General features: G+C 40.4%; 1 protein-coding gene across 1 annotated transcript; it reads left to right on the top strand.

Annotated features, from left to right (window-relative positions):
- Positions 1-6: 6 nt before the first annotated feature.
- Positions 7-2,302, top strand: ADRA2C (adrenoceptor alpha 2C). The gene has a single exon (XM_015625809.2). The coding sequence runs from the start codon at positions 33-35 to the stop codon at positions 1,365-1,367; it is 1,335 nt and encodes a 444-aa protein (XP_015481295.1). The 5' UTR covers positions 7-32; the 3' UTR covers positions 1,368-2,302.
- The last annotated feature ends 24,639 nt before the right edge of the window (positions 2,303-26,941 follow it).

Genomic DNA, 26,941 nt, shown 5'->3' with positions numbered 1-26,941 from the left:
TCTCTAGGACGCCGGAGCCCCGCACACCCACCATGGATCTGCTGCTGTTGGTGAACACGAGCCTGGGCTCCCCCAACGAGTCCCTGGCGCTGCCCCCCGCCTCGCCGTCCTCCTCGGCCCTCCTGCAGCCGCCCTCCCCCTACTCGCCGGCGGCCGTGGCCAGCCTGGCGGCGGTGGTGGGCTTCCTCATCGTCTTCACCATCGTGGGCAACGTGCTGGTGGTGATAGCTGTGCTCACCAGCCGGGCGCTGAGAGCCCCCCAGAACCTCTTCCTGGTGTCCCTGGCCAGCGCGGACATCCTGGTGGCTACCCTGGTCATGCCTTTCTCCTTGGCCAACGAGCTTATGAATTACTGGTACTTCGGCAAGGCTTGGTGTAACATTTACCTGGCGCTGGACGTGCTGTTCTGTACCTCGTCTATCGTCCACCTGTGCGCCATCAGCCTCGACAGGTATTGGTCGGTCACACAGGCGGTGGAGTACAACCTCAAACGGACACCGCGGCGGATCAAGGCCATCATCCTCACCGTGTGGCTCATTTCAGCCATCATCTCCTTCCCGCCATTGATCTCCGTGTACCGGGACCCCGAAGGAGATGTTTTTCCCCAGTGCAAGCTCAATGACGAGACATGGTACATCCTTTCTTCTTGCATTGGCTCTTTCTTTGCCCCCTGCCTCATCATGGTGTTGGTCTATATCCGCATCTACCGCGTGGCCAAGCTAAGGACCAGGACCCTCTCTGAGAAGCGTACAATGCCCGAGGGGTCCTCCCAGACTGAGAACGGCTTGAGCCGTGCTGCTGGTGGCTGCACGTCCCTGAGGATGCAGCTGGGAGAGAACGGACATTATTCAGTGCACCACTGGCGCAAAGCCTCTGAGCTGGAGGACATTGAGCTGGAGGAGAGCAGCACCTCAGAGAGCAGGCGGAGGCGGAGTCGGGAGGAGCATCGCCGCAAAAGCAAGAGCCAGTCCTTCTCCTACTCATACTCCTCCAAGCACTCCAGTAGCCGTCTGTCCCGTGCGAGCAATCGCTCCATGCAGTTCTTCTCGTATCGCCGTCGCCGGAAGCGTAGCAGCATCTGCCGTAAGAAAGTTGCCCAGGCCCGGGAGAAACGCTTCACTTTTGTGCTGGCTGTGGTCATGGGGGTCTTTGTAGTTTGCTGGTTCCCTTTTTTCTTCAGCTACAGCCTCTATGGTATTTGCCGGGAGGCATGTGAGGTCCCTGAGACTCTCTTCAAGTTCTTCTTCTGGATTGGGTATTGCAATAGCTCCCTCAACCCAGTCATCTACACCATCTTCAACCAGGACTTCCGCAGGTCCTTTAAACACATTCTTTTTAAGAAGAAAAAGAAGAACTTCCGGCATTGAGCTGGAGGGATGGATTTGCCTTGAGCAGGAGTAGAGTTAAAAGAGAAGGCTCAGTGCTGGAAAAGAAGGGAGGAAAGAGAACATGGGGCTTGGGCTTAGGGAGCGGGGAAAGGGCTCACCCCCTCGGTGGAGCAGGGTGATGCTGTGGGGGACAGGGATGGTGTCAGGCTGAGGGCACTCTCTGTGGTCCAGAATGGTGACATGGTGCTGGGGACACAGCCCTGGAGTGTGGAGGGGTAAAGCGGGAGGGAGTGATTATCTTTGAACCCTGACAGAAGGCACAGGGAGCCTGCAGAGGAAAGCAGGCTGAGACACTGAGTTTGGGAAGCAGTGAGCTTTTGTGGGCTCTGGAGTTTTGTGGGAAAACAAAAAGAGACATCAAAAGGAAAGGGTTAAGTGGCATTGGTGGTGGAGATTTGAGGATTTTATAAATAGGGCAGCTGGGGCCTGTGGTGGATTTGTCCCAGTAAGAAATTGGCTTTTACTGCTTGTGTGGGGAAAGAGAGTGCAAAGTGCCAGGCGCTGACAGTGTTTTGAGTTATGAAAGGATTTAAATGTTTGCCAAAAAACCCCTAAAGAACAATCCAAACTCTTTTCTAAATAAACCTTTGTACTGTTAAAACCTTCTGAATCATGATTTTGCACAAGGGATGAATTCAAACAAAGCATGGGGTTTTCTTTTCCTTTGGAGGGGTCTTTGCCTGTAGATCTGGATGGGAAATATTTTTCCTATCTTCCAATAGTTTTTGATTAGTCAGTGAGACAAACCTGGGAGTCTTGCATTTTTTCATGAACTATGAAAAAGAGCACATATACCCCATGACCTCATTTCCTCCTGCTGGATCACCAGGCAGTAAATTCCTGCTCCATCCTTCTCAGATCAGTGACCTAAGGACCTCGCTGTCCTGGAGCAGATAGTGGAAAAAAAAAAAAAAGAAAAAAAAAAAATCATTCTGGTGAACTCATCTAATATTTTTTGAGATAAAATTAAAAAAAATACATAAGTTGAGTTTCCACTTCTGTGTGCCCAGAGGAACTTTTCCTCCTCTTTTTTTCAGTCTCCCTTCAAAGACTAATCTCAGGGCTGGATGCATGCTCCTCATTCTCAGAGATGCAGTTGAAGGCATTCTGATATGCAGGTTTTCAGAGGAAGAGCAATCACTCCACTACTAAGGTCTTTTAATCCTTCATATTTACAGTCCTAGAGCAACTAAATCCTTTATATATATATTTTAATGAGAAGCAGGCATTGCAGGTTGTCAGCGGTGTATGTGAACAAGTGCCAAAAGGAGGTGCAGCTGTTTCAAACCTTTGGTGTTAATGTTGCTTGCTTTCCCTTCTCCTGTTTGCATTTCTAATTTATGATTTTAGAGGATTTTCTTGGGAGGAGGGGCAGAAGATGAGAAAATAGTTTGAAAAGTTATTAAAGCAAACAATATTTCCCATGGGCTTATAAAATGTCATAAACTGTGATGAAGGAAATGAGAGACAGAGGCTGGTGTCTGTATGTTCATCACTGAATGCATACCAAGTGTAAGAGTGAGCTGAGCATTTACATCCCTTCTTCAGCTGTGCTGCTGCAAGGTGTGTGTTCTGTTGTGGAGCAAATACTGCTCCTTTCTATGTTTATCACTCCTTCCATAGTCAGCAGGATTTGGCATCTGTCTCAAATGCACCTTTCCACAGCAAACAGTTCTTGGAGGAAAAAAAAAAAAAAGAATGAAATATAATCACATATAACAGGCTTCTTAAAGCAGCTGAATTTAATCTATATTGAAGAATCATCAGATGTCCCCTTCCTTACTCCCTCTATTCTGTCTGAAAAGTGTCTGTAGCCTCCTCTTCTGAAATCCCTGTAGCATAAGGAAAAAGGAGAGAGCAGTCACTTTGTTTCATTAGCTTTTCATAAGAAGCATTTGGTACACTTAACCCCGGAAAAGGAGACTGTCAGTGGCTGAGGTTCTGATTGTTCCTTCAATAGACAGTTTAACTCAAATTCAAGTGGGAGTTCTGCTGAAGTAGGGATTAGATGATTGCACCAAATGCATTAGAAGTTTGCTGGATTTTGATAAGTAAACAACTGAGATATTTTCAAAGTCCTAAATCTATTACTTATTGGATGTTTTCTTGAAATTAGTCTCAGAGTGTGAAAATACTTGAGCATTGTTTAAATAACAAACGGTTTGGTACAGGTGCATACCTGAGACAGATAAAGGAGGGATAAAACTGAGAGGAGGAAATTACAAGCCATTTCTCTTTTGCAAAATGAAGACTTATTAAACTTACACCAAGAGCTGAAACTAGCTCTTATTATTTTCAGGTAACAATGTAGCTAAAGTGTTCAGGTTTGTTTACTCTGAAGAAACTAAATGACCACCAGAGCAACCAAAGCAACATATGGTACCTGGCTACTACCTCTGAGCTCCTGGACAGCTCATTAGAGGTTCTCGTTCCTGCCAAACCAGGGGCTGCTTTTGTCGCTTAATGCTCCCTGAGAGGGGTTTCCCAGGCTGCAGCAGACTCACAGTGGTTTCACTGTTGCACTGCCTCTGAAATGAGCTCTGTGGCCTGTAAACACAGTCCTTCCCCCTTTTTTTCAAGAATTCAAGTAGTCTTATGGAAATTAAATTTAATTGTCAGATTTTAGTGGACATAAAATACATATGGAATGACTGATGTGCCTTAAAAGTAAGTTATTCACAGTAAAAATATTCTAGAATATTGAAGAAATAGTGGTTTGATTTTTTTGGGATTTTTTTGGTTTTTGAGTTGTGGTTTCTTTTGTTTTTTTTATTACTTGCTAATGTTTAAAAGAGATTGATGCAGATACTGAATATCTATGATCAGTAACATAGTTAAAACCAGGGTATTTCTATGGTTTCAATTTTTCTTGTCACAGTTACTCATCGGATTCAATGCCTCAAGAGGGTCTTATTTCTTCCAAGCTAAATAAAAAGTAATATTCATTAATAAAGATGGGCAGTTTACACCCCATTTAAGGGCATTTCCCTCTAAATTAGTGAATACAGAAGATTTCTATAAAAATTGTCTTTAATGTAACTACTGAATATGCTTCAAGTAAAATTGGCTGATTTACTTTTTTAAAATACAGTGTTCTCTTATTACTTGTTTTAGCTGAAGACTGGAATTTGTAACATATTATGTGGTGTTAACTTTTCATAAAAAGTTTTCAGCTCTGCTATTCACACTGTGGTTGTGCTTCAACTGTAAGCTGGCTAATATTATATACAGGAGAAAAATAGTCTATGCAGCTTTTGCTTAAGAAAAAGGGAGAAGACGTGTAAAATGTGCAGAGTTGTTTCTTTGATCAGATATGATAAACTGGTTGAAACACTCACTCTCTACTGTTGTGGAAGAGCGAAATATTGCTACTAAGCCATATCGATTTTAGCAAGTACCTGATCTTTAACTCTTCATTTGCTCATTTCACCATGAAGAAAAATTTCTGTCAGTATTAAGTGAGAAGCGGACGTTTCATTTTCAATTTTCTGAACTGTGCTGTTGTTGGTTGGGTACTGAAATACTGAACAGTGTAACTTAGCCAGGATGGGAACTCAGTGCTGCTGTCCTTCTGCCACCTCTGTGGGAGTTTTGCGTGAGAGAGAAATGCAGAATTAGCCTCTTCAGGGCTTGAGGCAGATGGAAGGGGCCTTATAAATAGGAGATTTGACAGGATCACAGCTTTAAATCATTGTCTGAAATAAGAATCAGGCCCCTGTTGTTCTGTGCGATCTCTGTTCAGAGGAGTCACGTTGCTGCGAGAGCACTGGTGATTTCTGACAAGCAGATCTCTAGTGAAAGTCTACATGCAGCTTTGCACACATTGGCCTGTATCATCCCTTGTGAGTAATCCCAGAAAACTTGAGTGGAATTTGCTTGTGAATCAGGAAGATACTCACTGTGGGCAAGGACTTTAGGAGCTTCCTTAAACGTTGCCTCTTTTTTAGTAAACGTGCCAGAGGAATTTCAGCAAATGTTTGTGCGTAAATGTAGGAGAACAGAAGGAATGTTCCTCTCTGCTTAACTCTTGACTAGTATTCAAACCCACAGAAGATGTGGATTAAGGTTTTTTTGACCATATAACCAGAGGAACACACCCTACTGTATGTTTTCAGCATAGAAAAGAGCATTATGTGATTGCATTTCTTTTTCAGAGAAGAAAACTGTTGGTCTGTGAAGGCTGGTATTGGCTAGAACAGCATCTCAGAATTTTAAGGATTTTGAAAGAACTGTTGGTAATGAAATCCATTTCAGGAGAATGTTCTGACCTTAAACTATGACTGCTCTCAAGAAGGATAGAGTATCCACAAGCTGTGCAAAAGGAAGACCAGATGCAATCTGTGAGTTTGTTTTTATGGCTGCTCATTATGACCTTGTTGGTGAGCAGAAAGCAACTAGATGCTTCAGAGAAAAAGCTCTAATTTGAAGGGGGAACAGTGCATGAGGAAATGGCTACCCACAACACTGAGGGAATTAATATTTGCATGTCTTCTTTCTACTGTAGACAGGTCAGAGTAGAGGAAGCTGCCTTTTTCATTGCACAATAGGAAATATTAACTTCTGTTCCATATCTGTGGGTCACCTGGGCCGTAAAAAAAATGTCACAGGAGAAAGCAGAGAGAGGATTGCTCACTTCAGTGTTCAACACCAAGCTTAAATTTGTCCTTTGTCCTTGAAATTAAGCCAAAAATACAGTTTGGCACTTGGACCCAAAGGCTATGTAGCATCAATAATGCTACACTGAATATAGTCTAGTTTTAGCAAAAAGCATCAGTTCATATTATACACCCTGCACATCTCTGGTTCTGGGCAGTAGGAGAGTCTGATACTTAAGTCGTATGAGAAAGGAATAATCAGCAGTTTGAAGAGTCACGGGTATACTGAAAAATATACCTAGATCCTATTCTGATAACAAAGCTGGCTTCAGTTTTGTGGGTCCCAATCACTTTGAACATGTAAGAAAGAACAGAGGAGGCAGAAGTCATGGGGATGGTAAAAATGCTGCTTGTCGAGGAAGCAAAAAGTAGGAAATTGCTCAGAGTCATGTTCAGATCTTGATGCCAGCCCCACTGCAGTGGGCTGATAGCTGTTACTGGTTCTGTGGGAAAGGCTGAGGTGTCTGCAACTCACGGTGACTGTCACACTTGATCTGAACTAAGGAAATACCTACAGCTGCTACATTGCTTTTGTTTGAAGTGGCAGCCCTTAGAGAGCCACAGAAGACATTTCAAGTAGTTTATCTCTCCTCTGGCACATGTTCTTCACTATTCCCAACATTTTTTAATTCAGTTGCACAAGAGTTGGTAAGGTGGAGAAAGATTGTCAATATCTTACCAAAAAAAAAAAAAATAAAAAAAAGACAAAGACAAGACAAAGACAAAGAAAAAGTAATGGAAAATAGTAGATAATAAAACCCTGTGTCTTAGTACTGACATAACATCTTACCATAATACCAGCCTTTTTCCCCTCACGCCCCTTTTATTCTTTTGGAAAACAGAAATTCATGCAAAACTGCAGCAGCTTATTTAAATATATTGCACCAATGATACTGTTTACACTAGAAAAAAAAAAAAAAAAAAAGAGCTTTTCTGTTAGTAAGCAGCCTTCTGCTGTAAAACAATTTTCTTTACTACACTCATCTGAAAAAATCTAATGAAAAGTAGACCAGCACTTAATTAAATTTGTCTATATGTACCTCTCTTAACAAAAATGCTTTATTAAAGGCCCTGAATGTAAAGGACACAAATGAATTGTAGCTGCCTGCTACATCAAAATCAATTAGTTGTGTTTCAGCATTTTTGTGAACAGCAGTCATTCATTTTGCATGATGCTCTTTCCTGATAGCTCTCTGCTGACAGAGAAAGCTGTTCACCCTGTTGACAACAGGAATAAAATGAGGATTCATATTTGCCTCCATTAACTCTGTTAAGTCTCCTCTAATTCATTGAAATTAGGCTGCTAGAAGTAGGTCTTGTGGTGTGATGTCTGGTAAGTGACATGGATCAGAGAATTAATAACTTGATGGGTTCCAAGATGTACAGCACACTTAATTGAGAGGCTCACCCTAGGCTGCAGGGACATGCTTCACTTAGTTTTGTTCTCTATGCCTTTGACCCAACATTGCAAATTATTTGCTCTGTAGTGGAACATTCTCAGCACTCCATCCCTTTCAACCTCATCTGCTGGAGTAAGAAATTAATACTGAGGTCTCCCACTTCCTCACTGAGTGCTTTGGCCAGTAGACTATTTATATAGGTGATGCAGCTAAAATGCCTTTCCTTTTGGCACATAAATGTTTTATTTGATTGAGCCTTTTATCTTTCAGTAGACTAACATTCTTGTTCCACAAGGACATTTTCTATCTGGAAAGCAAACATATGTCAAATACTTGAAGGAATATTAGAAAGCCTGAAAACCCCCAGCCACTCCAGGTAAATTTTAAAAGAAAACACCACTGCTGAACAAAGAAAAAGGCTTAATCTTGTCTCTGGTGGTGATGCCCTATCTGAGACCACATATTGCTCTAATGTGCCTCTGATCAGATTTGGTGCAGTGTGTGGAGCTGTTGGGCCCCTGCAATCTACTGAGAGGAGCAATTTCAAGTGTCCAGCAAAGATCAGAGAAGTTAAACACACCCTTATTGAATCATTTACATTATAGCAGACACTCTCACTTTGGCTTCCTGTTCCCTTTTTGCACCCTTTAAATTAGCCCTTGTTTTCAATCTGACTGCCATACACAGCTCCTGCCTGCAGTGCCTTTCCATCAAACACCTCAGTGTCTGACCTGCAAAGGGTTGGTGACACCCTCCTCCTCCTCCCAGCTGGGCTGGAAGGGTTCTCCAGAAGATTCCTTGTGAGGTGCTTCCATGTGGTGCTGTGCTATATATGAGTACCTGGAGTAACAGGAGTTACTGCAAGTTCTTGACTGATTCCAAGCCACTGTTTTATCACCAATAAATGCTTGTGTGCAGAGTTTCAAAGTGTCTATAAATGTGCATTCCCTAAGGCTGGCACTGATTTGTTTACATCAGCAGCAATTTCTGTAGGTAATTAAAGGGAGACTTTTAGTCAATCCATCAGCTACTACTTTGGATTTGCCACATGGTACATCAGAGAAACATGATGTGTTGTTAAAACAACACAATTAGCAATAGAAGTGATTAAAGATTCCTGGATGACATATTTTTCTGAAAAAAAAAAAAAAAGAAAACAGATGAAATCTGATTGTTCTTTAAAGAATGTCTGTTTTACCCAGTGTATAATGGAAATCAGGAGACCTTTAATCAGCTCCTGGGGGCCTGGCTGCTCTCTGGCTTGGCTGCCTGGCTCCTGGGCAGACTGCTGGGTCAGGTGCCAGAAAGCCGAGACTTCCAGGCTCCTGGACCCTGGCAGCTCAGGCCCCTGGGTTTATGGACACTCAGCTGAGCTCCATTATCACAGCATCTAAATGCTTCAGAACTTTTGTTATCCTTAGTCCATCAATGCCTTTTTGCATTAAGGAGTGACTGCCATGACCTTTTTTCTGGAGAGAAACTAGAAGATTAATGGCAGTTAGGTAGGTAGATCATAAAAAGCTTCTCTTTTATGTTGGTCTTTCCAGTTGCAAAGCCACTATTGATTGTCAGGCCCCTGCTAAGCTCCAAGGTATAAAGTCCTACCTGTGCTTTAAAGTTCTGCTTCTGCCTCTGTGATTGCTGTCAGCCCACAGAACCTGCACTCAAATCCCATCAGGATACACAAACTCAGTGTGCCTCTCCTTTGCTTGTTCCCACCTGGCAGGGAGCTCATGCAGTGGGAATATTGCAGAATAAGGAAAAAGGAATGTACTACCTCCAGTTAGAGGGGGAGCAATGATACTGCTGCTATTTCCTTAGAATCTGTGTGGTTTTAGTCACCAGTGCTGAATTCTTACTACCATTTCTGGATGCCTACTTTTATTGTGTGTTGAACAAGTAGGCTCAGGGCATACCTGAACTGTGACTTATAACCCAAAGGGGTGGACTTTTTCTGTACCCCTGGCAAAGTACAGAAATCATAAAAAATCCCAAAAAACAACAACAACAAAAAAAACACCCCAAAACCCAAACCAAAACAAAAAAAAAACAAAGATCCCCCAAAATTAGTCCATTTAGTCCATTAATACATCCAATCTCATTTATGGGTTAAGGCTCAAATTCAGGTAAACTGAAAAAAAAAAAATAATAAGCCCAGGGATCTTTCATATCTCCTATTTCTTTTAGTGCAGGTCTCTCAGGATGCAGTCTGGATCACTAGATCTTACTTTGCTCAGACTTTGAAGGTCATCTCCCTTGAGGTTACTGAACCTATGCCTTCAAAAATGCAGAAATTTCCTGGAAACTCAATGAATGTTTGAGTCAAGAAATAACACACATGATTCCAGCACTAGGCAGGATGAAATTCCTTTCTGGCAATACTGTTGGGAAGAAACATTTGGGGCTACTCTGTGTATATTTCTCAGGCAAAATTGTGACTGTAGAGGGATTTTGAGTTCCAGGTGAATGTTTTGTACAGAGGAGGCTTCCTGACAGTGTTTACCACCTTCAGAAGTGTCAGTCAATGTCTGTCAAACTCATGCTTTTCATAATAGGGAATGGGATTGTCCCCTGATATATTCTTAAAGGAAAAAAAAAAAAGAAAAAAAATGTATAAGTAATTTAAAAAAAAAAGTATTCATGAATAGAAAATGTAAAAGGAAAAGGAACCTGTCTGTTGCTGAAGACTTCAGCAGCAATTCATTCTTATTTAGTTCTGCCATATCCAGCTAGGGATAACTGATGGTCACATAGGTTGAGGCTGCCCTCGGGTTACAATGTTTTCAAAAAGTGTCATAACATTTTGTGCGTTAAATATATTTCTGCTGTGGTAACAGTTACTACTAATTAGTGACAGAAATTGTGCTCTTTTTCCTCCTTCTACAGAGGAGAAACAAACAGAAGGTATTTTACATGGCTACAAAAATAGCTGTTCCTTTCCTACTTCGGTAAGGCAAAAAAAGAAGAAAAAATAGGAACAAACATATTAAAGGGACATTAGGCATTTAGGATTCAGATTAACTATTTAATTGTCTGATTCATCAAGCACAACTCGATAATTAACTCAGTGTGTTTACTTATTGTGAGGTTTTATGTATTAAGTAATAAAATACCTCGTTTGCCCAGAAAAGCTGTACTGTCTGTCCTCAGAGATTTTCAAGAGCCACGTGGAGCCCTGAGTAACCTGGTCTGGCCTCTCAGGGGACCCTGCTTGGAGCCCAAGACTGGACTAGAAGCATTCTGAGGTCCCTTCCAACCTGAATTAGCCTATGGTTCTGAGACCTGCTTCTTCCTGGTAGCAAACAAAATAAAAGTCCTAATATCTGGGTAGCATCAAAATGATATTCTGTAAATTATGCACATATACTGCTATTGGTGAGCAAATCCTTAGGCCATTTGAATTTTTAGATCTCTAGAACTTTTGTATCTGCTGTGTGCAAATTCTGTCTAACCCACATTCGGCTGGATCTAGGGAAAAAACCTTTTATTTGTATAGAATTAATTTAGTAACTAAAGAGCTCTACAGCATGTTCCCTACCCTTCTAAATCCCAGTCCCCCCCCAGTTTTTAGCACTGTAGAGGCACATAAATATTCAAATATTTTACAGGCATTTTCTTTAGAACTCCAGACAAAATATTGGTTTTGGTTTGTTTGTGAGTTTTTCCCAAGTAAAACAAACTCCACTTATGGCCAGTAGCTCAAAAGTGTCTTTCTGACCTACTGGCCCTGAAATGGTGAAGAATGTAGTTCATAAAGCGCCATAGATGCTGTGGGTGGGATGAAAGCAACAGGAAATGATTGTATTTCCATAACAGCTGAAGGCTTTATTTAAAGCCTGAGCAATGGCAAATCTCTGGCACAGCACGTTGCTTCATTCCTCATTCATTTGTGCATGAAAGGTGTCTGACCTTTCTGTAGAAGTGGCATTTCTGAAGATCAGGGGCTAGCTGAAGAATTTATGAATATGTTGTCACATTTGGAATTGGAAATCCTTTTCTTCCTTTCAAAATGCCAGTAACATTTCTCCATGACTATGATGCAGATGATATTGTAGAGCATGGCAATGCAGCTGTTACAGGGTTGTTTTTTTGTTTGTCTTTTTTTTATTATTGAAAGTTATAAGGTTTATTATTTAGTTGCCACTAAATATATCACAGGGCCAGAGAATGCTCTCAAAATACCATTCTAATCCTTGATGTAGCTTGCAGAAGTACAGCTTAAAGTATATAATTCCCCTCTGTGTCCACCCAAGAAAGGATCAAGATTCCTGGGGCCAAATCTGCAGCAAGGTGTGAGCAGCTGGATTCTCTGGTCTGTGGGCACTGAGGCAGCTGAAGCCCAGCTGGATGAGAGAGGGGTGGATCAACAGTAAGATGAAGCCATAGATGAAATTTTCTCCTCCCTAAACTTGTTCATGGGATCAACAGAGTAGAGGTCCCATTGCTACAAGTGATAAATGTGCTGTTCTGTTTAATTATGAAATCCATTTCATTCTACCCATCTCCACTGCTTTTGTGAAGTTCCAGTGTATCTTAAAGGCACCTGATATCATTTGCACTCCCACCTGGCTTTAGAAAGTTCAGAAAACCCTTTGAGACTCTCTTCTGTCATGATGGTGACTCCAAAAATACTTTTAAATCCCAGCAGTTTTATTTAACCTTTCATAAAGGTTCAAGGTAAAAGTGTTACTTCTGGGCCCAAAACTTTTAGCACTGTTTTATAAGAAATTAACATCAAATGGAGAAAGCATCAAGCCTTGGACAAGGATTTGTCTCCAGATCCATTGCTGGTCTCTAGCCCAGAGTGCTAAATGCTTTGAGTCTTTGAACCTCTGAATCTTTAATACACAGGATGTGCACAATATTACTTAATTTATACTTACTTTTGAAAGTTATGAAAAAAAAAAGTGCTACAGAAGTCCTAGATCATTATATAATAAAGATCCTAGATGATTATATAATAATGACTTGAAGATAGTCACTGAGTAACCACACACTAAGGAGTTTATCTGTCCTCTGGCTTTGCTTTAAATGACTTGAAGTGGCTGCAGTATGCGTCATCAACGCCTGCTTTTATATCTAACTTCACTGAAAGTACCTCTAAAAACTTTGAGTTTGCTATTTGATGTACCTACAGAAGATATTACAAAATGACCATTTTTCAGTGGATGTAAGTGGAAAGAGGAGATGTCCTCAAGTTGCACCAGGGGAGGTTTAGACTGACTATTTGGAAAACTTCCTTCACCTAGAGGGTTACCGAGCATTGGAACAGCCTGCCCAGGGAAGTGGTTGAGTCACCACCCTGGAGGAATTGAAGAGATGCATAGATGTGGCACTTAGGGACACGGTTTAGTGGTGGACTTGGCAGTGCTGACTTAATGGTTGGACTCAAGGCTCTGTTCCTACCTGAACGATTCTATGATTTTAGCTAAAGGCCAGAACAATTTTTAGAGGAAATTTTTGCCTTATAGTTTGTTGCTTGCCTTAAATTGCTATTATTTGTAAACTTCCAGTGCAGAAACCTCTTGCTGTCTGTGGTACAGTGTTGGGAAGGAGGTATTAATCTCTGCAGGAGCTGGGATTCTGGGAACAGTGCTTGCATTGAGACTTTGATGTTTCTAAAACAGGTCCTGTTTTGGGGTTTTTTATATTCAATGCTTAGAAGCCTGACTCCTGCTCAGGATACAAATAATAACAAATTGTCTGAATGTGAAAAAAAAAAACTGTGGAATGATAAATGTCATTTTGTCTACGTATATCCAGAAAACTGCACTCGTGAGGCCTCTAAATCAGTGTGCACTGTTTCTGTTCCTGTTCTTTGAAGTTATTTTTATAACTATTTCCCAAGCAATTGCACATCCTACAAAAGAGAACTACATATGTCCCAAGATTAAAATATCAGAAATAAGCCATTTTTAAACCTTTGATGGTCAAAACAAATGATGAGTGCTTTCTTTATATGCTAGCTGAATTTCCAACTCATACACTTCAGTAATTACTCTGTGGAAAAATAAAGTACAGTTTAGGATAACAATATGTTTTTATTTGGTATTGTTAAAACTGTGAATTGTCCCCTTAGATTGATTTCATGTATACATAAATTTGTCATGTCCTTTTAAAGGTTTGATTTTTTTGTTTAAGTTCTATTTTTATTCTTTTTTAAGGAGCAAACACACACACACACAGCGTCAGGTAAATATTTCCATGAATAGCCTCAGGGTCCCTTGGAGAGAATGTAATTGCGTGTGCACCCTCTGTAACTGAATTGCCTTCCTTAATGATGGTATATTTAGGGGGTTTATAGGCTCCTGACTGCTTCTCTTTAATACCCATTAATTTTCATTTCACCTTTTTTTATTGAATGCCCCTTTCTCTTTTTCTTCCTTCACGTCTCTTGCCCGTTTCACAAACTCCCTGCAAAAGTGCGGTGAGCACAAGGAAATAAAGCAGCAAAATGACTGCAAGCTGGCATTTACAGAGTCCTGTTCCTTTCAAACAGATGAGTCCTGCATGGCAATTGAATGAGCTGACCTTAGAGCTCAGGAGCACAAGCAGGCTCACCCCTCTCACCCACAACTGCACCTCCCTGCAGTAAAAGAGGTGCTGTTGCCTTATTATCTTTTACATTCAGAGACCTGTAACGCTGTGAAACAATTCTTTCTTTGGGTAAGTATATCTGGGGATGAATTTGATTTATACATAAATAAACCACAGAGAATGCCAGTCTGTCAGTGTGCTGGCCACTAGTCCATCAACCTCACCTTCCAAATGGGGCCTAGGAGGAGCCAGCCCATAAAATATACATCATTTAATCACTGATGAAATTATCCAGGCCAGATTATTTAGGTTTTCCTCCATTTTTCTAGACAAGCTTCAGTTCTGTGCTGGAAAACAGTATGTGACATTTCAGCTCCCAAGGTGTTGAGAAAATTAGTGTTTAGTTCAGCCAGGCTCTTTAAACTGTAACTATGGTTTTGCTGAAGCTACGATGGCATAGTCTGGTACAAACAAAGAGATTCACCATATGTAACCACAAAGCACAATTCTTATACTACTTCTTCTTGCGAAATCTGGTAGAGAAATACTGAAGAATTTACAGCTCCAGTCTTCTTTTGCTGCAACACAGCCTCATGGTATTGATTAGCAAATCCTGTTCAGACCCTGTAGGGCAGAAAGTACCATACATTCATGAAATGGAGACGTGCTGTCAAGGAGAATTCATTTTGCATGGGCCTGCTATTGATGGTTCCTCTAGAACTGATCCATCATTGCAGTTGAATTCTGGGGCTCAGAGAAGAGAAAGGCAAAGAGCTCTTACCTTTTAAAGGTGGAGTTTATTTTTACACACCTACCGTGTTCAGCTGTCTCGATAGCTGATGCCTCCTCTGCTCTGAGGCTGTGACAGAGCTGGGAGAGGGTTTTGTGGAAGAGAGCACACAGCTTTGTGTGACAGCAGCAGTGCAGGAGCACTGAAGGGCAGCAGCTGAACTGACTGGGCTGCCCAGTTGAATCCCACTAAAGCTCTGAGCCAGGCCAGCTGCTGATCCTGCCTGACAGGACACAGCAAGGAAATGCCTCGGGAGGGGAGACAGACTTCCACTGAAACCCTGGATATTGCCAGCAGCTCTGAGAGGTGGGTGGAGGTGTTACTAGAAGGACCATCTGATCAGGATGGAAGGGAAGGAAACAAGCTATCACTAAAGTCACTGAAGATGGGAGTCTTTCACTCCTGGTTTTGTAGCAATTTTTATGCTGTGTCTCCCCAGGTTATGATGTGTTTGTTCTCGAAGCAATGCTTCATTTACATATATGTATAATGCTAGAAAATGGGTGTGATTTTCTTCTATGCCACCCCCCAGATTATAGTCAGTTTTCAAATACATTTTGATGAAAACAACTAATTAACAGAAGTGGAACTCTGTTTTGTACCACTGGATGCCTAGTGGGAGAATTGGAGCAAGTTTTAAGAGCTATTTTCAATTTTTGACCATGTTTTTTACTGTTTCAGTAATTTTTCACTTTTTGTTTTTACCAAATGAAAAAACAAACAATATTTGGAAAAACTCTCCCAAACCATATGACTGAAAGCTCATTTCTCTATATTTTATTCCTTTGCACTTGCAATCCTTTTTCTTGAAAAACTTCTTAAAATCCAAACAAGACAAACAGTAGGAAGAGTGGAATGAAAACTTCTGATGACTAATAAGTCACTTGTCAGAGATTTTTTTAATGAGGTGTCAGGGTTTCTAGACTAGAAACCCTCATCTTCCATTTGAGCTCAGAGGTGATAAAGCAAGTACCTGATAGGCATTTTTCTGCCTTTGGTTTTAATCTTGACTAAATTTTGTAATGCTTTTGTTGGAATCTGGATTTCCCCAAGGCTACCTTGACAAACCACAATTCTCACAGGGCAGGCTACCCAAGCCCAGGGCTACAACACAGCAGATGCTGGCTCAGACAGTGAGCACTGGTTTTTGTAGAAAGAGCTGCTCCATCATCAGGGGAAAAACTCAAGGGTAGAATTTAGGTAACTTCAGTCTGGACTAAAAAAGTAACTTAAGACATTAAAGGTGTAACTTTGGGTATTGAAAATCTTGCATCAGATCCCAAGCAAAAAGCACTATGTTAAATCTCTTTGCCTGGATTTTAACCAATTTCTATTGTTATGGTTTAGCAGCATTTGAAAATCATTTCAGAAAATCTTTTGTTGTCATAAAACAATACCTTTTTTATTCAGCCCCTGCCATCAATACTTTATGTTTTTATAATGTATCCAATCAATAAAACATTTACTAACATTCAATCAGAATAAAATGCTCAGGATTATCTACTGTACATTGCTTGATGAAAAATTTGAGACAATTTTAAAGCCAACTGATCAGCAAGATGACTTTTTAATCATATGCATGGGTGAAAGTATTTTACTAAAAAGGAGACATAAAAAATAAGTAGATCATTATTACTGAAGCACAGATTGCTTTATATTTTTATCTTCTAAAATGCAGCTGAGAAGATCATTATTAAGAAGAGAATGTCATTTTTCAAAAGAATTTGTGGCAGTAATATCTAGTGAGGCTTTTTATATTAACTTCAAGAGGGAATGCCTGTTATATAATACTACAGCAATATGTTTCAGGGCAAAAAAATTCAGAGCTAGATGATGAACAGAAAACATTCAAGAGGGCATATATTCAGAAAGTTGGTTTAGAAACTGCTACAGAATTGGCATTATGGATTTCCTGTGTTTTGTATAGTGAATAATAGTGAGTAGTTTTTCTCAGATAAAGTGTATAGATTTAGTACATGATCCAAATACTTTCATCTCACTCCGACAGATATGCAAACTGTTTCTTGGTATATAGATATGAGATTTCAAGCTCTAAAGATAATGTATTAGGTATGGGGGAGAAGTCCAAAAGGAAAAACAGTTCTCAGGGTGGGATGTGTAGAACAGGATCCATTCCAGAACTGAGAAGATAAACTTCATTTATAATTGTGAATGTGTGTTTCAAGCTAAGCTATTGAATTTTATCTACTTCTCTGCCAATAGCCATTGGCACTTTTATTTCTTTTTATTTCACCTTCTCCCCAGTAGGCTTCACTTATTGGCACAGATGAATTCCCACGTCAAAGACAATTTCCAGTTGACTTTAGGACAGTTATTATTTAATTGGCCTCTTTAACTGTCTTTGTCACTTTGTATTTGAAAAAGGCTTTGGGGAAAATTTCCTGCTGATATGTTTCTACAGAGCTGCACTTGTAACAAATTGCACCTAGGAAATTCCACTCTCACTGAAGTATGTTAAATTTCTTTTTCTCTGGTAACTTGCAAAAACTTGACGAAAATAACCAACACCAATGCCCTGGCCAAACACCACTAACAACCTCACAAACCACAGCATCCATCTTCTCCCCTAAGTGACTGGGGAGGGCTACTCAGAGAGGTTCATGGGCTCACAAAGCAAAGCCTTTAGAAGGGGACAGGCACCTTAGCCTGGCTCTAAAAGGACAAGTTGCTTTACATCTCCTAGCACAAGAATTTACTTAAGACAAAATTACCCCTGTCCCAACAAGTGGATCAAAATCTGCTTTAGTTTTCTTAGGGTTCAGGGTAGGTTTAGACATAGCCTGTTTCATGATTACAAATTTTCTCTGTGTACCATAGTTATTAAAGGCCTTTTGATTGACAGGTGAGCAATGTGTGCATTTGTGTTTCAGTGTACATAGGTGAGCATTCCCCTGAAATATTCTTCATTCAGCTGGAAAGCTGAGGGAATAATAGGGCTTGACTCAGAAGGAAATAGAAACTAGAACAGGAGAGATAATTTTGGGATATTGTATTAACAAAAGCAAAAGGAGGTCATTTTTCTGAGTATTTTTTCACACTTACAGCAACCTAAATCTGACAGGCCATCACAAATGCCAGACAAAAAGATATTTGCATTTCTAAACACACCAAGTGCTTAGAATCTAAATTCTTTTTCTGTAAGAGCATGGGACCTTTGTGAACAAAGCCAGTGCCAAGGGCTGCCTGTAGGAAACATCTCTTTTAAGAGCTCCACTCTGAACCTTTTTGCCTCAGAGCTTTATTTATATCATGTGTCCTTGCACGCATGTTCCCTGCTGGCTCAGGAGGGCATAATCCCACATAAGAAATATTCCCAGGACACTAAGCAAGACTTAATTAAGGATACACTTCTGGTACATCTAAAATGGTTCTGTAGTAATATTTTTATGCTGACACATATGTCATGTCAGTAAATCCTTCAATCACACTCTAGATGTAAGGCTGTAAGCAAAGTAATCCTATGGACAAACAGCTGTATGGATTTGAACTTTAAAACTAGAAACTTTTATATGGTACAGTGGCAGCACTCACAGTTGTAGCCAGGTGGCCTCACCCATGTACAGCTACTTTTCTGAACAGTTACCTATCAGCACATAGATTTATTCTCTGTGCTGAATTCTAGTGATTCATAAAGTCACAAATCAAACCATTTTCTCCCCTGTACTTTATAAGGGCAGAAAGAGAGTGGGAGAGGATGAATGAGCATCTGCAACAAAAAACATGCTAACCACAATGCTGCTGGAAAAATCTTGGTGGGATGGATGGGGTAGGAACATATATTCTCCAAGTGTTGGGTAACTAATCAAGCTTCAGGAGGATACCTATGTCACCTTGGTAGTTACAGGAAACTTGGAGTAGAATTCATGCTTTTTTGTCTGTAACTTAAGTTTTATGTAGAAGAAATTTGAAACATTTTTCAGGGCTTTCCTCTAACCACAATCTTCAGGACAATCTGACAGGAGAGAGCCACTCTTGTTCACAGGTGAAAACTCTTCCTTCATACAGAGAATAATTTATTTTTGCCCGGAGTAAAGTGTAAGACAGGAACCTAAGACTTATAGCATTCACTGAAAGAAAGAAAGAAAGGGAAGACCTGACCTTCAGGTCTAATACTCAGTCTGAAGAAGGAAGAAAACCACAGTTTCAGAGGCCCAACAAATAAGGAATTGTATTTTGTGGGCAACAGTTTTGACTAAATTGAGCTAGAGGCGCACACAAGCACAGAGCTCACAGCACAGCTGTCTGCCCAGGCAACAACTCGCCTTGAGAACTGGAAGTGAAACCTTCCACAGCCCTGAAAAGCAGGTGGGAAAGGGAGAAACTAACCTATTCCCATATGCTTTTGTGTGAGTAATGTTTGTGGCCATGGTTTTGTCTGAATTTAGTTTACTATAAAGTGAGAATGAGGAATGGCCACACTGTGAGTCCCACCAAACCCCCCCTGTGTCTCAGCCCAGGTTGTAGCAGACAAAAAAAAAGAAGCAGAGTAGCTTGGGGAACTTTCATGTGGAAGTCTTGCAAAGAGGAGAAAAAAAATCTCACAATATATTAATTCCTGCATATATTAGGTGAGATCACACACAAGGGCATCACATCTGCTGAGGGGCCTCAGCCTCACAGTGCTCACACTGCTTTCAGGTCTTACAGGCAGAGGAGATGAAACCTGACATCTGCAAATGCTTGTGGCAGTGCCTTCACGAGGAAAGCTTGTTTGTCCAAACAGATTGTGCACACACAGGGTTTCACCAATACCTAATGGCATGTCCAAGAGGCTCTTTAGGAAGGATTTGTTCCACTACTGCTTCAATAAATGCTCCCTCTCTATCACGGGGATTATTAACCTCTAATACCAGTTCCATACCAATAGTTTTGTCTCTCCCTCCAGAACAGGTTTAGCTTTGTACATTTAAAGAATCCTTACTAAATAATAATAATAAATTTAATTCTTTATACTCCTAACGTTAGTTTATATCCAGTGAATGAAGTAGGGGAATAAGGAAATTAAATGCTCTTTGGTTCTGAGATCGTTAGAGAAATTATGCAGACAGATCATTTTCCAATCTTAAACCTAAATAATTCAGTTGCCATAGGATCAAAGTATGTGTTACGCTGCCCTCAGTTTTCCATGTGTTGAATCATCCCTATTCCCTTCAGCACATTTCCCTTTGATTTGATAATGCTCATAAAGGCAGTTGGCATTGGCAATGGTTGGTATCCAGATTGCTCATTGTTCTAAGCCTCATGTTCTTGCCTCCTCTTGTAACCATTTACACGCCGAGAAGTGAAACCTTTCCTTGTGTGGACAGCTGTGTGAGCACTCAGGACAAAGTCAGGTCTCTTGCATTCATACTGTAGCACACAAAAGCAAATATTGCAAAATACCCTAATTTTTCTTGTTCCAAACTGAAATTCATGCAGGAGATACAATAACATACAAACCAAATTCCATCACTAGTGATACTTATGTTCACCCTCCTCTGATACATCAAAGCAGATGCATTCTGGCAGAAAAATTAGAGTTCTGAGAGTGAGGGTTTGGTTTATTGGCTGTGTTTGAGAATCAGTGGAGTTAAACATCTGATAAACTCAGGAGTTACCAGTCCAGCACCTTTTCTTCCCCATTGCATCTTTCAGAAAGGATTACTCTACAGAAGCCTACAGAGCTGCCCCTTGTTAACAGGGAGATGAGTCAGGCCTCAGCAATGGTCTCCAGTTATTTGCTAGCAGACAGTAAAGTAAAATAAAACAAATCTGGCTTTTAGAGGCTGCCCTTTTACAGACAGTCCCACATGGAGGGACACACTCAGAGGTCTGAAATATCTTCTCTAATGATGCAAAAGCCTATTTGTGTTGAAATATTTCAGACACCTTACTCTATCCTTATGTTTGTGAATGCATACTCTTAAATCTCTTTCTATATTTTTTTTTCCTCTCAGCAAATAATTATTTTTCACTTATACCAAGCCTCACAATGAGGGTTTAATTATACAGAAGCCTCTTGGTTCTATGACATTGGACATAAATAGCAATAAAGCCTTTCCTGTGTCTAGTTCACACGATTCTAAAAGTAAAGTAATCCACTTTAACAAACATTCCTGGCTATCATATTTCAGATTTTAATGGTTTTCAAAGTATACATTTTTTTTTCTACTAGTTTCAAAATGTATCCTTGTTACTGGGAAAGTTTCTAATTCACTTTTGTGCAGAACCTTGCAACCTTCTCTAATTCAGCCTCTCTTACAGTCTGCTTAAAATTCCTCAGGGAGAAAGAAAAGTGAAACAATTTTATCAGAACAAAATACATTTAAGTTTACAGCTCTTTTTTTAGCTCCCACACCTGGTTTTGTTTGATTAACAAGATTGGTTTGAAACTTGCCAGATTGTCTTGGAAGAAAAAATTGTCAGGTTTCCTTTGTTATACACATCAGTTGGCTTTGCAACTCAATTGTCTCGTTTTTTCAATTAGTTAAATAGAGGTTCTGAAGTCATATGAAAGAAATCCTATTACAGAGAGATGTGGGGGACAGAGGCACTTCACTGGCATTGCCACAGTAGGTGTAGTTAGTTGGAAATTCTTAATGTTGTAATGATTTTGAGGATTTGTAACACTGAAATTCAGATCCTGGATTTAGGCACAAAAGTGCTGCAAGAAGGACTGAAAAAAAATAGGACATTGCAGAGGAGAAGGGAAAAAGATAAACATGCAGCTCCACCTGCAAATTGGTATTACAGCACCAGGTACCATCACAAGCATTTCTGTCTAACAAGCAGCCCTTAGAGTCTGACACGGTGTAGAGAGGCTCCTCCTTTAGATCCGTGTAAAGAATAGCCTTTCTCAGCTCAAAAGTCCCAGACCTAGTCCAAGACTGATGAGAACCCAGACTGAAATACTCATAAAACTCAGCACTGTTCTTTCCTTGAACAGGTTTTGCTTTGGGTGAATTTTGTTAGATTTTTTTTCTCTGAAATATATAACCAGGGTGGGAAAAAAATCTTTCTGTGGACTTTAAGATGAAACACTATTTATTTATTGTTTGCACAGAGTAAACCATAAAACCAAAGACAAAAACTTCAAAAGACTGTTGAGGGCACATCCCTGGCCTGGTGCAGCAGTCCTCACAGCTGCTGCCCAGCCTCCTCTTCAAAGCCCTCAATGACAAATTGTCCTGAGTTGGACTCTTGCCCCCCTATAAGCTACAAAGTTTTTCCTAACATCCAGGCAGAACCTCCTCTCTTCCAAATTAAACCAATTTCTCTTTGTTCCTCCCAGCAGGCAAGCAAAGCAGTGATCTCTGTTGTCCTTCTGTTCAAACAATGAGGAGTGGTAAACATTTCATAAACACATAGGCTCATCTAAGAAATATCTCTGATTTATTGTTTCTCTTTTGGGTTAGAAGCTGGCCTGAATATTTGGAAACCTTGCCAGAGTTACAATCTAGTCTAATATGTAAATAAGATTTCAAAGTTAGAAAAAACCCAACACCAAAATAAGAAACCCCAGAAGAATCCAGGATCCAATGTAGGTATCCCAAATCAGGGATCTGCTCCTCTGCATGCTTAAAACACAACCTGCAATGGCATAAACAGTGAAATAATGTCCCTGTGCTGCAGCTATTGCAGTCCTCAGAATATGCCACTCTCTGCACATGTGCTGTGCAGAGCCTGCACAATGCAACTTTGCATCTCTCTGCAGCATCCCCTGCATCTCTTTAACCTCGTTAATCAGGTCATCTCAAGGGTGAAGGTCAATGCCACCACGTGAGAGAAAAAAACAGAAGTGGGTGAGCTGGGATGTGATGATTTGTCCAAGCAACTGCACAGGGAGGACTGAGCAAATGTTTGGAGGCATCTGGTAGACATTCTTATTCCTTTTGTTGAGCCTTGGAATGTTTTCCCTGAGACAGATGATCTGTGAGTAAAAGTGATTCACACTGAAATGGAATTTGATTGCAAAATTCCAACAATCACATGGAGTTCCTTTGCATTGCTTTGTAATTCTCATAATGTACCATTCACCTTCAAACAAATAAGTTGCTTTTTAGGGCCTAGGTTCTGAAAGCATCAAATCCCTCCCCACTCTCAACCCTATACATCAGAGCATAAAGGGCCTGATGAACACAGAAACAAAGAATCTCTGGATTTCCATACAAATGGCTCCACTAGCATAAGTCTACTCTTTCTTCCAAGACTACAGATCCCATGCAGTTTGTGCATGGCCACTTCTGCATCCATTTTATAGCTGGTGGAAGACAGACAGACAGACAGGACATCCATGCTGAGGGGGAGCACAGGCATTGTGTTAAAGGTGATCTAGGGGTGCAATAGTTCACAACAAAGAAGTCACTAGTTCTTTGAATTTTTATACTCAAGCACCATAAACATCCTTCATTTCTTGATCAGAACCCTTTCAGCTCCTTGCAGAGCTGCTAAAACCTGGAGCATTGGGTGTCTGCAGTGAGGTGTTGGCATGGGGGAGCTGCAGGGTTGGCCTCTGTGGGAAGAGGCTGGGTCAGTGTGTGCAGGACACACCTGAGCCATGAGCCAAGCTGCTGGTGACTCTGGGAAAACAGAGGATATAACAAACAAACAAACAAAAGGATAAGTTAATAAATAAAGGATAAATAAATAAATAAAGGATAAATAAATTAATTAATAAATAAAATACAGGCCAGGACAAGATGCCACAAAGCGAAGTGAGGAAAGAAATGTGAGAAAGAGCTCTGCAAGCACCCAGGTCAGTGGAGGAGGAGGGAGAGGAGGTGCTCCAGGACCCGGAGCAGAGGCTCCCATGCAGCACACAGAGGACCATGTCAGAGCAGATACCCACACTGCAGCCCGTGCTGCCCACACCAGGGCAGGTGAACCTGAAGGAAGCTGCTGGCTGTGAAAGCATACATTTGGACAAGGTGAAAAATGTGTGTAGGAAGGAGAGGTGAGAGAGGAACTATTATGGACTGACCATAAATCACCATTCCCCATTCACCCATCCTTGGAGTTGAGGAATTGGGGGAGACAAGAATTAAGGAGTGAAACTGATCCTGGGTAAAGGAGGGATGGGGAGAAATCTGCTGACATTTTGTCTTTGTTTCTCACTGTCCAAATCTATTTAAATTATATTATTTTTTTCTCAAGTTGAATCTTTTTCCCCATGATGCTAATTGGTGACTGATCTCTGCTTTTTCTTAGGGAGGGAGTATGAGAGAGTGGTTGTGTGGGTGTCTGGCAGCTGTCCAAGGCATACCCATCAGACAATCATTGTGCTAAGTGCTTCTACAAGACTTTTTGTTTTTTGAGTGTTTTAGGAGCTGAGACAAACTACAGGAGTCCCTAAGTCTTTTTGCTACCAAAGATTTGCTCCCAGCAATTGTGCACCCTATTGCATTTTAGATAGTTTTTTTTGCCATCAATTTTTCAACCAGCTTCTGAATTTCAAGGCATTTTATCTATGTAGAACACACACTCCTCTTCTGATCTCTAGTAGACTGTCTCCCTTTGATCAAATTACAGGTAGGGTTGGTAGCACCAATTTTTGAGCTTTCCCAGCACCTTGGATTATAAATTCCTGGTTTCAGATGCTGATGAGCTTGCTAACCTTCATCTTCTGGAATTCATAATTTTTGTAGAGTGTTTATTCTGAAATATTTTTTAGAAAATACAAAACAATGTATTTTAATAATTTCTGAAAAGTAGGTATGTAATGTAAAAATATTATTTAGTCCATCAAAAATCCATGGAATTAATCAAAAGTTAGCATCCTGAAAATGGTTTACTAATGAACAAAAAATGTGGTTCTGCTTGGTCACTATCCCCAGCCTCTCTGAATCCATTCTTCCTTGCTGATGGATTCATTCCATGACCTCATATCTAACTCCTAGGCAAAGTAATATTTTCTTATGTTTGAGTGGAAATCAAGAGCTCTCTGTTCATTGCTTGTCACTTCTTCAGAACCATTAAAGTGATAACTGTATCTCCATACCCTGCATTTATTTCAGAACAGCAATTCCCTTTTCCCCATCTTTTGTCTGACCTGCCAATTGTCTCAGGGCTGAAACTCCATCTGTGTGTTTGTGGAATATTTATCCCATTAAGGCTGTGCCTCAAGCTGATAACTTTTGATATTGTCATAAAAACATAATCTGGAAAAAGGACAAGGACCTGGAAAGTCTGAAGAGAGGCATATGGAGGTGGGTGCCCTGGAGCTCATCTGAGCTGCACCAGGAAATTCCTGCAGGTGACATGAGGGGTGGTTATCACTAGGGTGGGTTTAGCTCTCTGCTTCCCCTGAAACACCAAGGAATCTGGTAGGGGTGTCTTTCCATCTCTCACCCTGTCATTAAACTCCACCACAGCTACCAAATGTGAGTGTGGGGGCCTCACAACACCACGGGATAAATCTGATCCCTTTCAAACTATTATTAAAAGGGATAGTAAACTGGTAATGTATCAGCTTATCTTCTAGGTAATCTTTAAGTTCTGTCACTAAGGAAGACACAAGAATCTGGGGCTTTTTTCAAAACAAAAGTCCTAACAACCAAATGAATAAGAAACTTATACATGTGAATAAGAAACTTATACATATGAATAAGAAACTTTATATATTGCATTTCCATAGATGGGTAAAAATCCTAATATTAAAAGCTACAAAAGGCTGAAATATGTCTGATACAGGACATTGATTTGGATGAGATCCCTGTGGTTTGTTTGAACATAACCTGCACTAGTTTATGGAGCACAGGGGGGCAGTTAAGGAAATCCTGGTCTTCATCAGCATTACATGTTCTTCTGTGAGCACAGGACATTGTAGCATCAGAGCAGCTTGAAAATCAAGTTCCTTCATGGAATAGCTAAATTATATACTTTGTAAGCTGATTGTAGAGGCTGTACTTCATGAAGTGTATATTAAAGATCAAGCTACCATGCATTTATATTCTGTATGCATGTCCTAGAATGACCAATACACAACTACAGAGCACCACAGTCATTATTAGTTTTCCTTTATAGGAATATTGGCTGTCTGAAGGATAAATTCACCAGAATTAATACACAGGTTTAATCATATTTCTAACCTTAAACTCACTTTGTTTAATATAAGCCTCTTTGTAGGCTGTTGGACATCAAGGCAGTGGTGGAATAATGAAGAAAACTACCCAAAACTCTGGTAGTTGATTTCTTGGCTTAAATATTTGGTTCAGTGTTTATCCATGCTAATATGCCTTAGTGTTGAAGAATCAGTGCTCTTAACAGTTGGTTTCCTGAGGTGAATGTAGTGACTGATTTTTTTGTTGGAATGGTGACTTTAAATGAGACCATTGATGGAAAATCATCCCCTTGTCTTGGGTCAGGAGTTCAAAGAAAAGGCAAAGAGAAAAGAGCTAGAATGGTCTAAGGTCTGAAAAATGTTTCAACATGAGGGCATAATGAATAACAGTCTATTTAGCCTATTCAAAAGAAGATTAAAAGATTGGGATCACAATCAAGTAGAACTCAATTGTGGAAGAATTGTGGCTCTTCAGTGAAGAATATAGAGATTGAAATTTTAGAGACTGGATGTTGATGTACTTGGATAGACAAATTTTAGAAGAGGATAACAAGCTGTTAGCACAACATATTAGGGGGTGTGACGGCGCTTCTAATCAAGTTAGAGTGCTTTTTTAAAGGACAGATTACAGCCTCATGTTACAGCTGTGATGCAGAAATGATTGGTGAAGGTCTTTGGTCCGTGTTGTGCAGTCAGACTAGATTATCATAATCGCCTTTACTGTCCACAATAATCTGTGTGAATTCATCATTCTGAGGGCAGAAGTGGGTGGCATAAGAAAATTACCCCTCCTTTAGAGCCTTTGTGTCAGAGACCTTTCCCTGCTTCTCCCCTAGCTCCCATGGGAGCTGTGGGAATGGTGTTCTTCACATTATAGATTTAAGAAGAAACAAAGCAATCATTAAAATTTCCTTTGGTAAATGTCTTGGAACATTTCACAAAAGAAGTTAAAAATATAAAAATTGAAACTGTTTAAATTAGTTAGCACTGCTGAGTGTACAGAAATTAAACTGTCTCTCTCCTCAGGGATGTTTCAGTATGTTCCTCAATCACAGTTCAGCTACAACTTTCTCTAATTTACCTGAGGAGCAATCTTTTAAGACACCTAAGGT

This window comes from Parus major, chromosome 4 (assembly GCF_001522545.3).
Source record: "Parus major isolate Abel chromosome 4, Parus_major1.1, whole genome shotgun sequence".
Lineage (NCBI taxonomy): Eukaryota > Metazoa > Chordata > Aves > Passeriformes > Paridae > Parus > Parus major.
The sequence above is the reverse complement of the archived record's forward strand: the minus strand, read 5'-3'. Positions and strand labels throughout refer to the sequence as shown.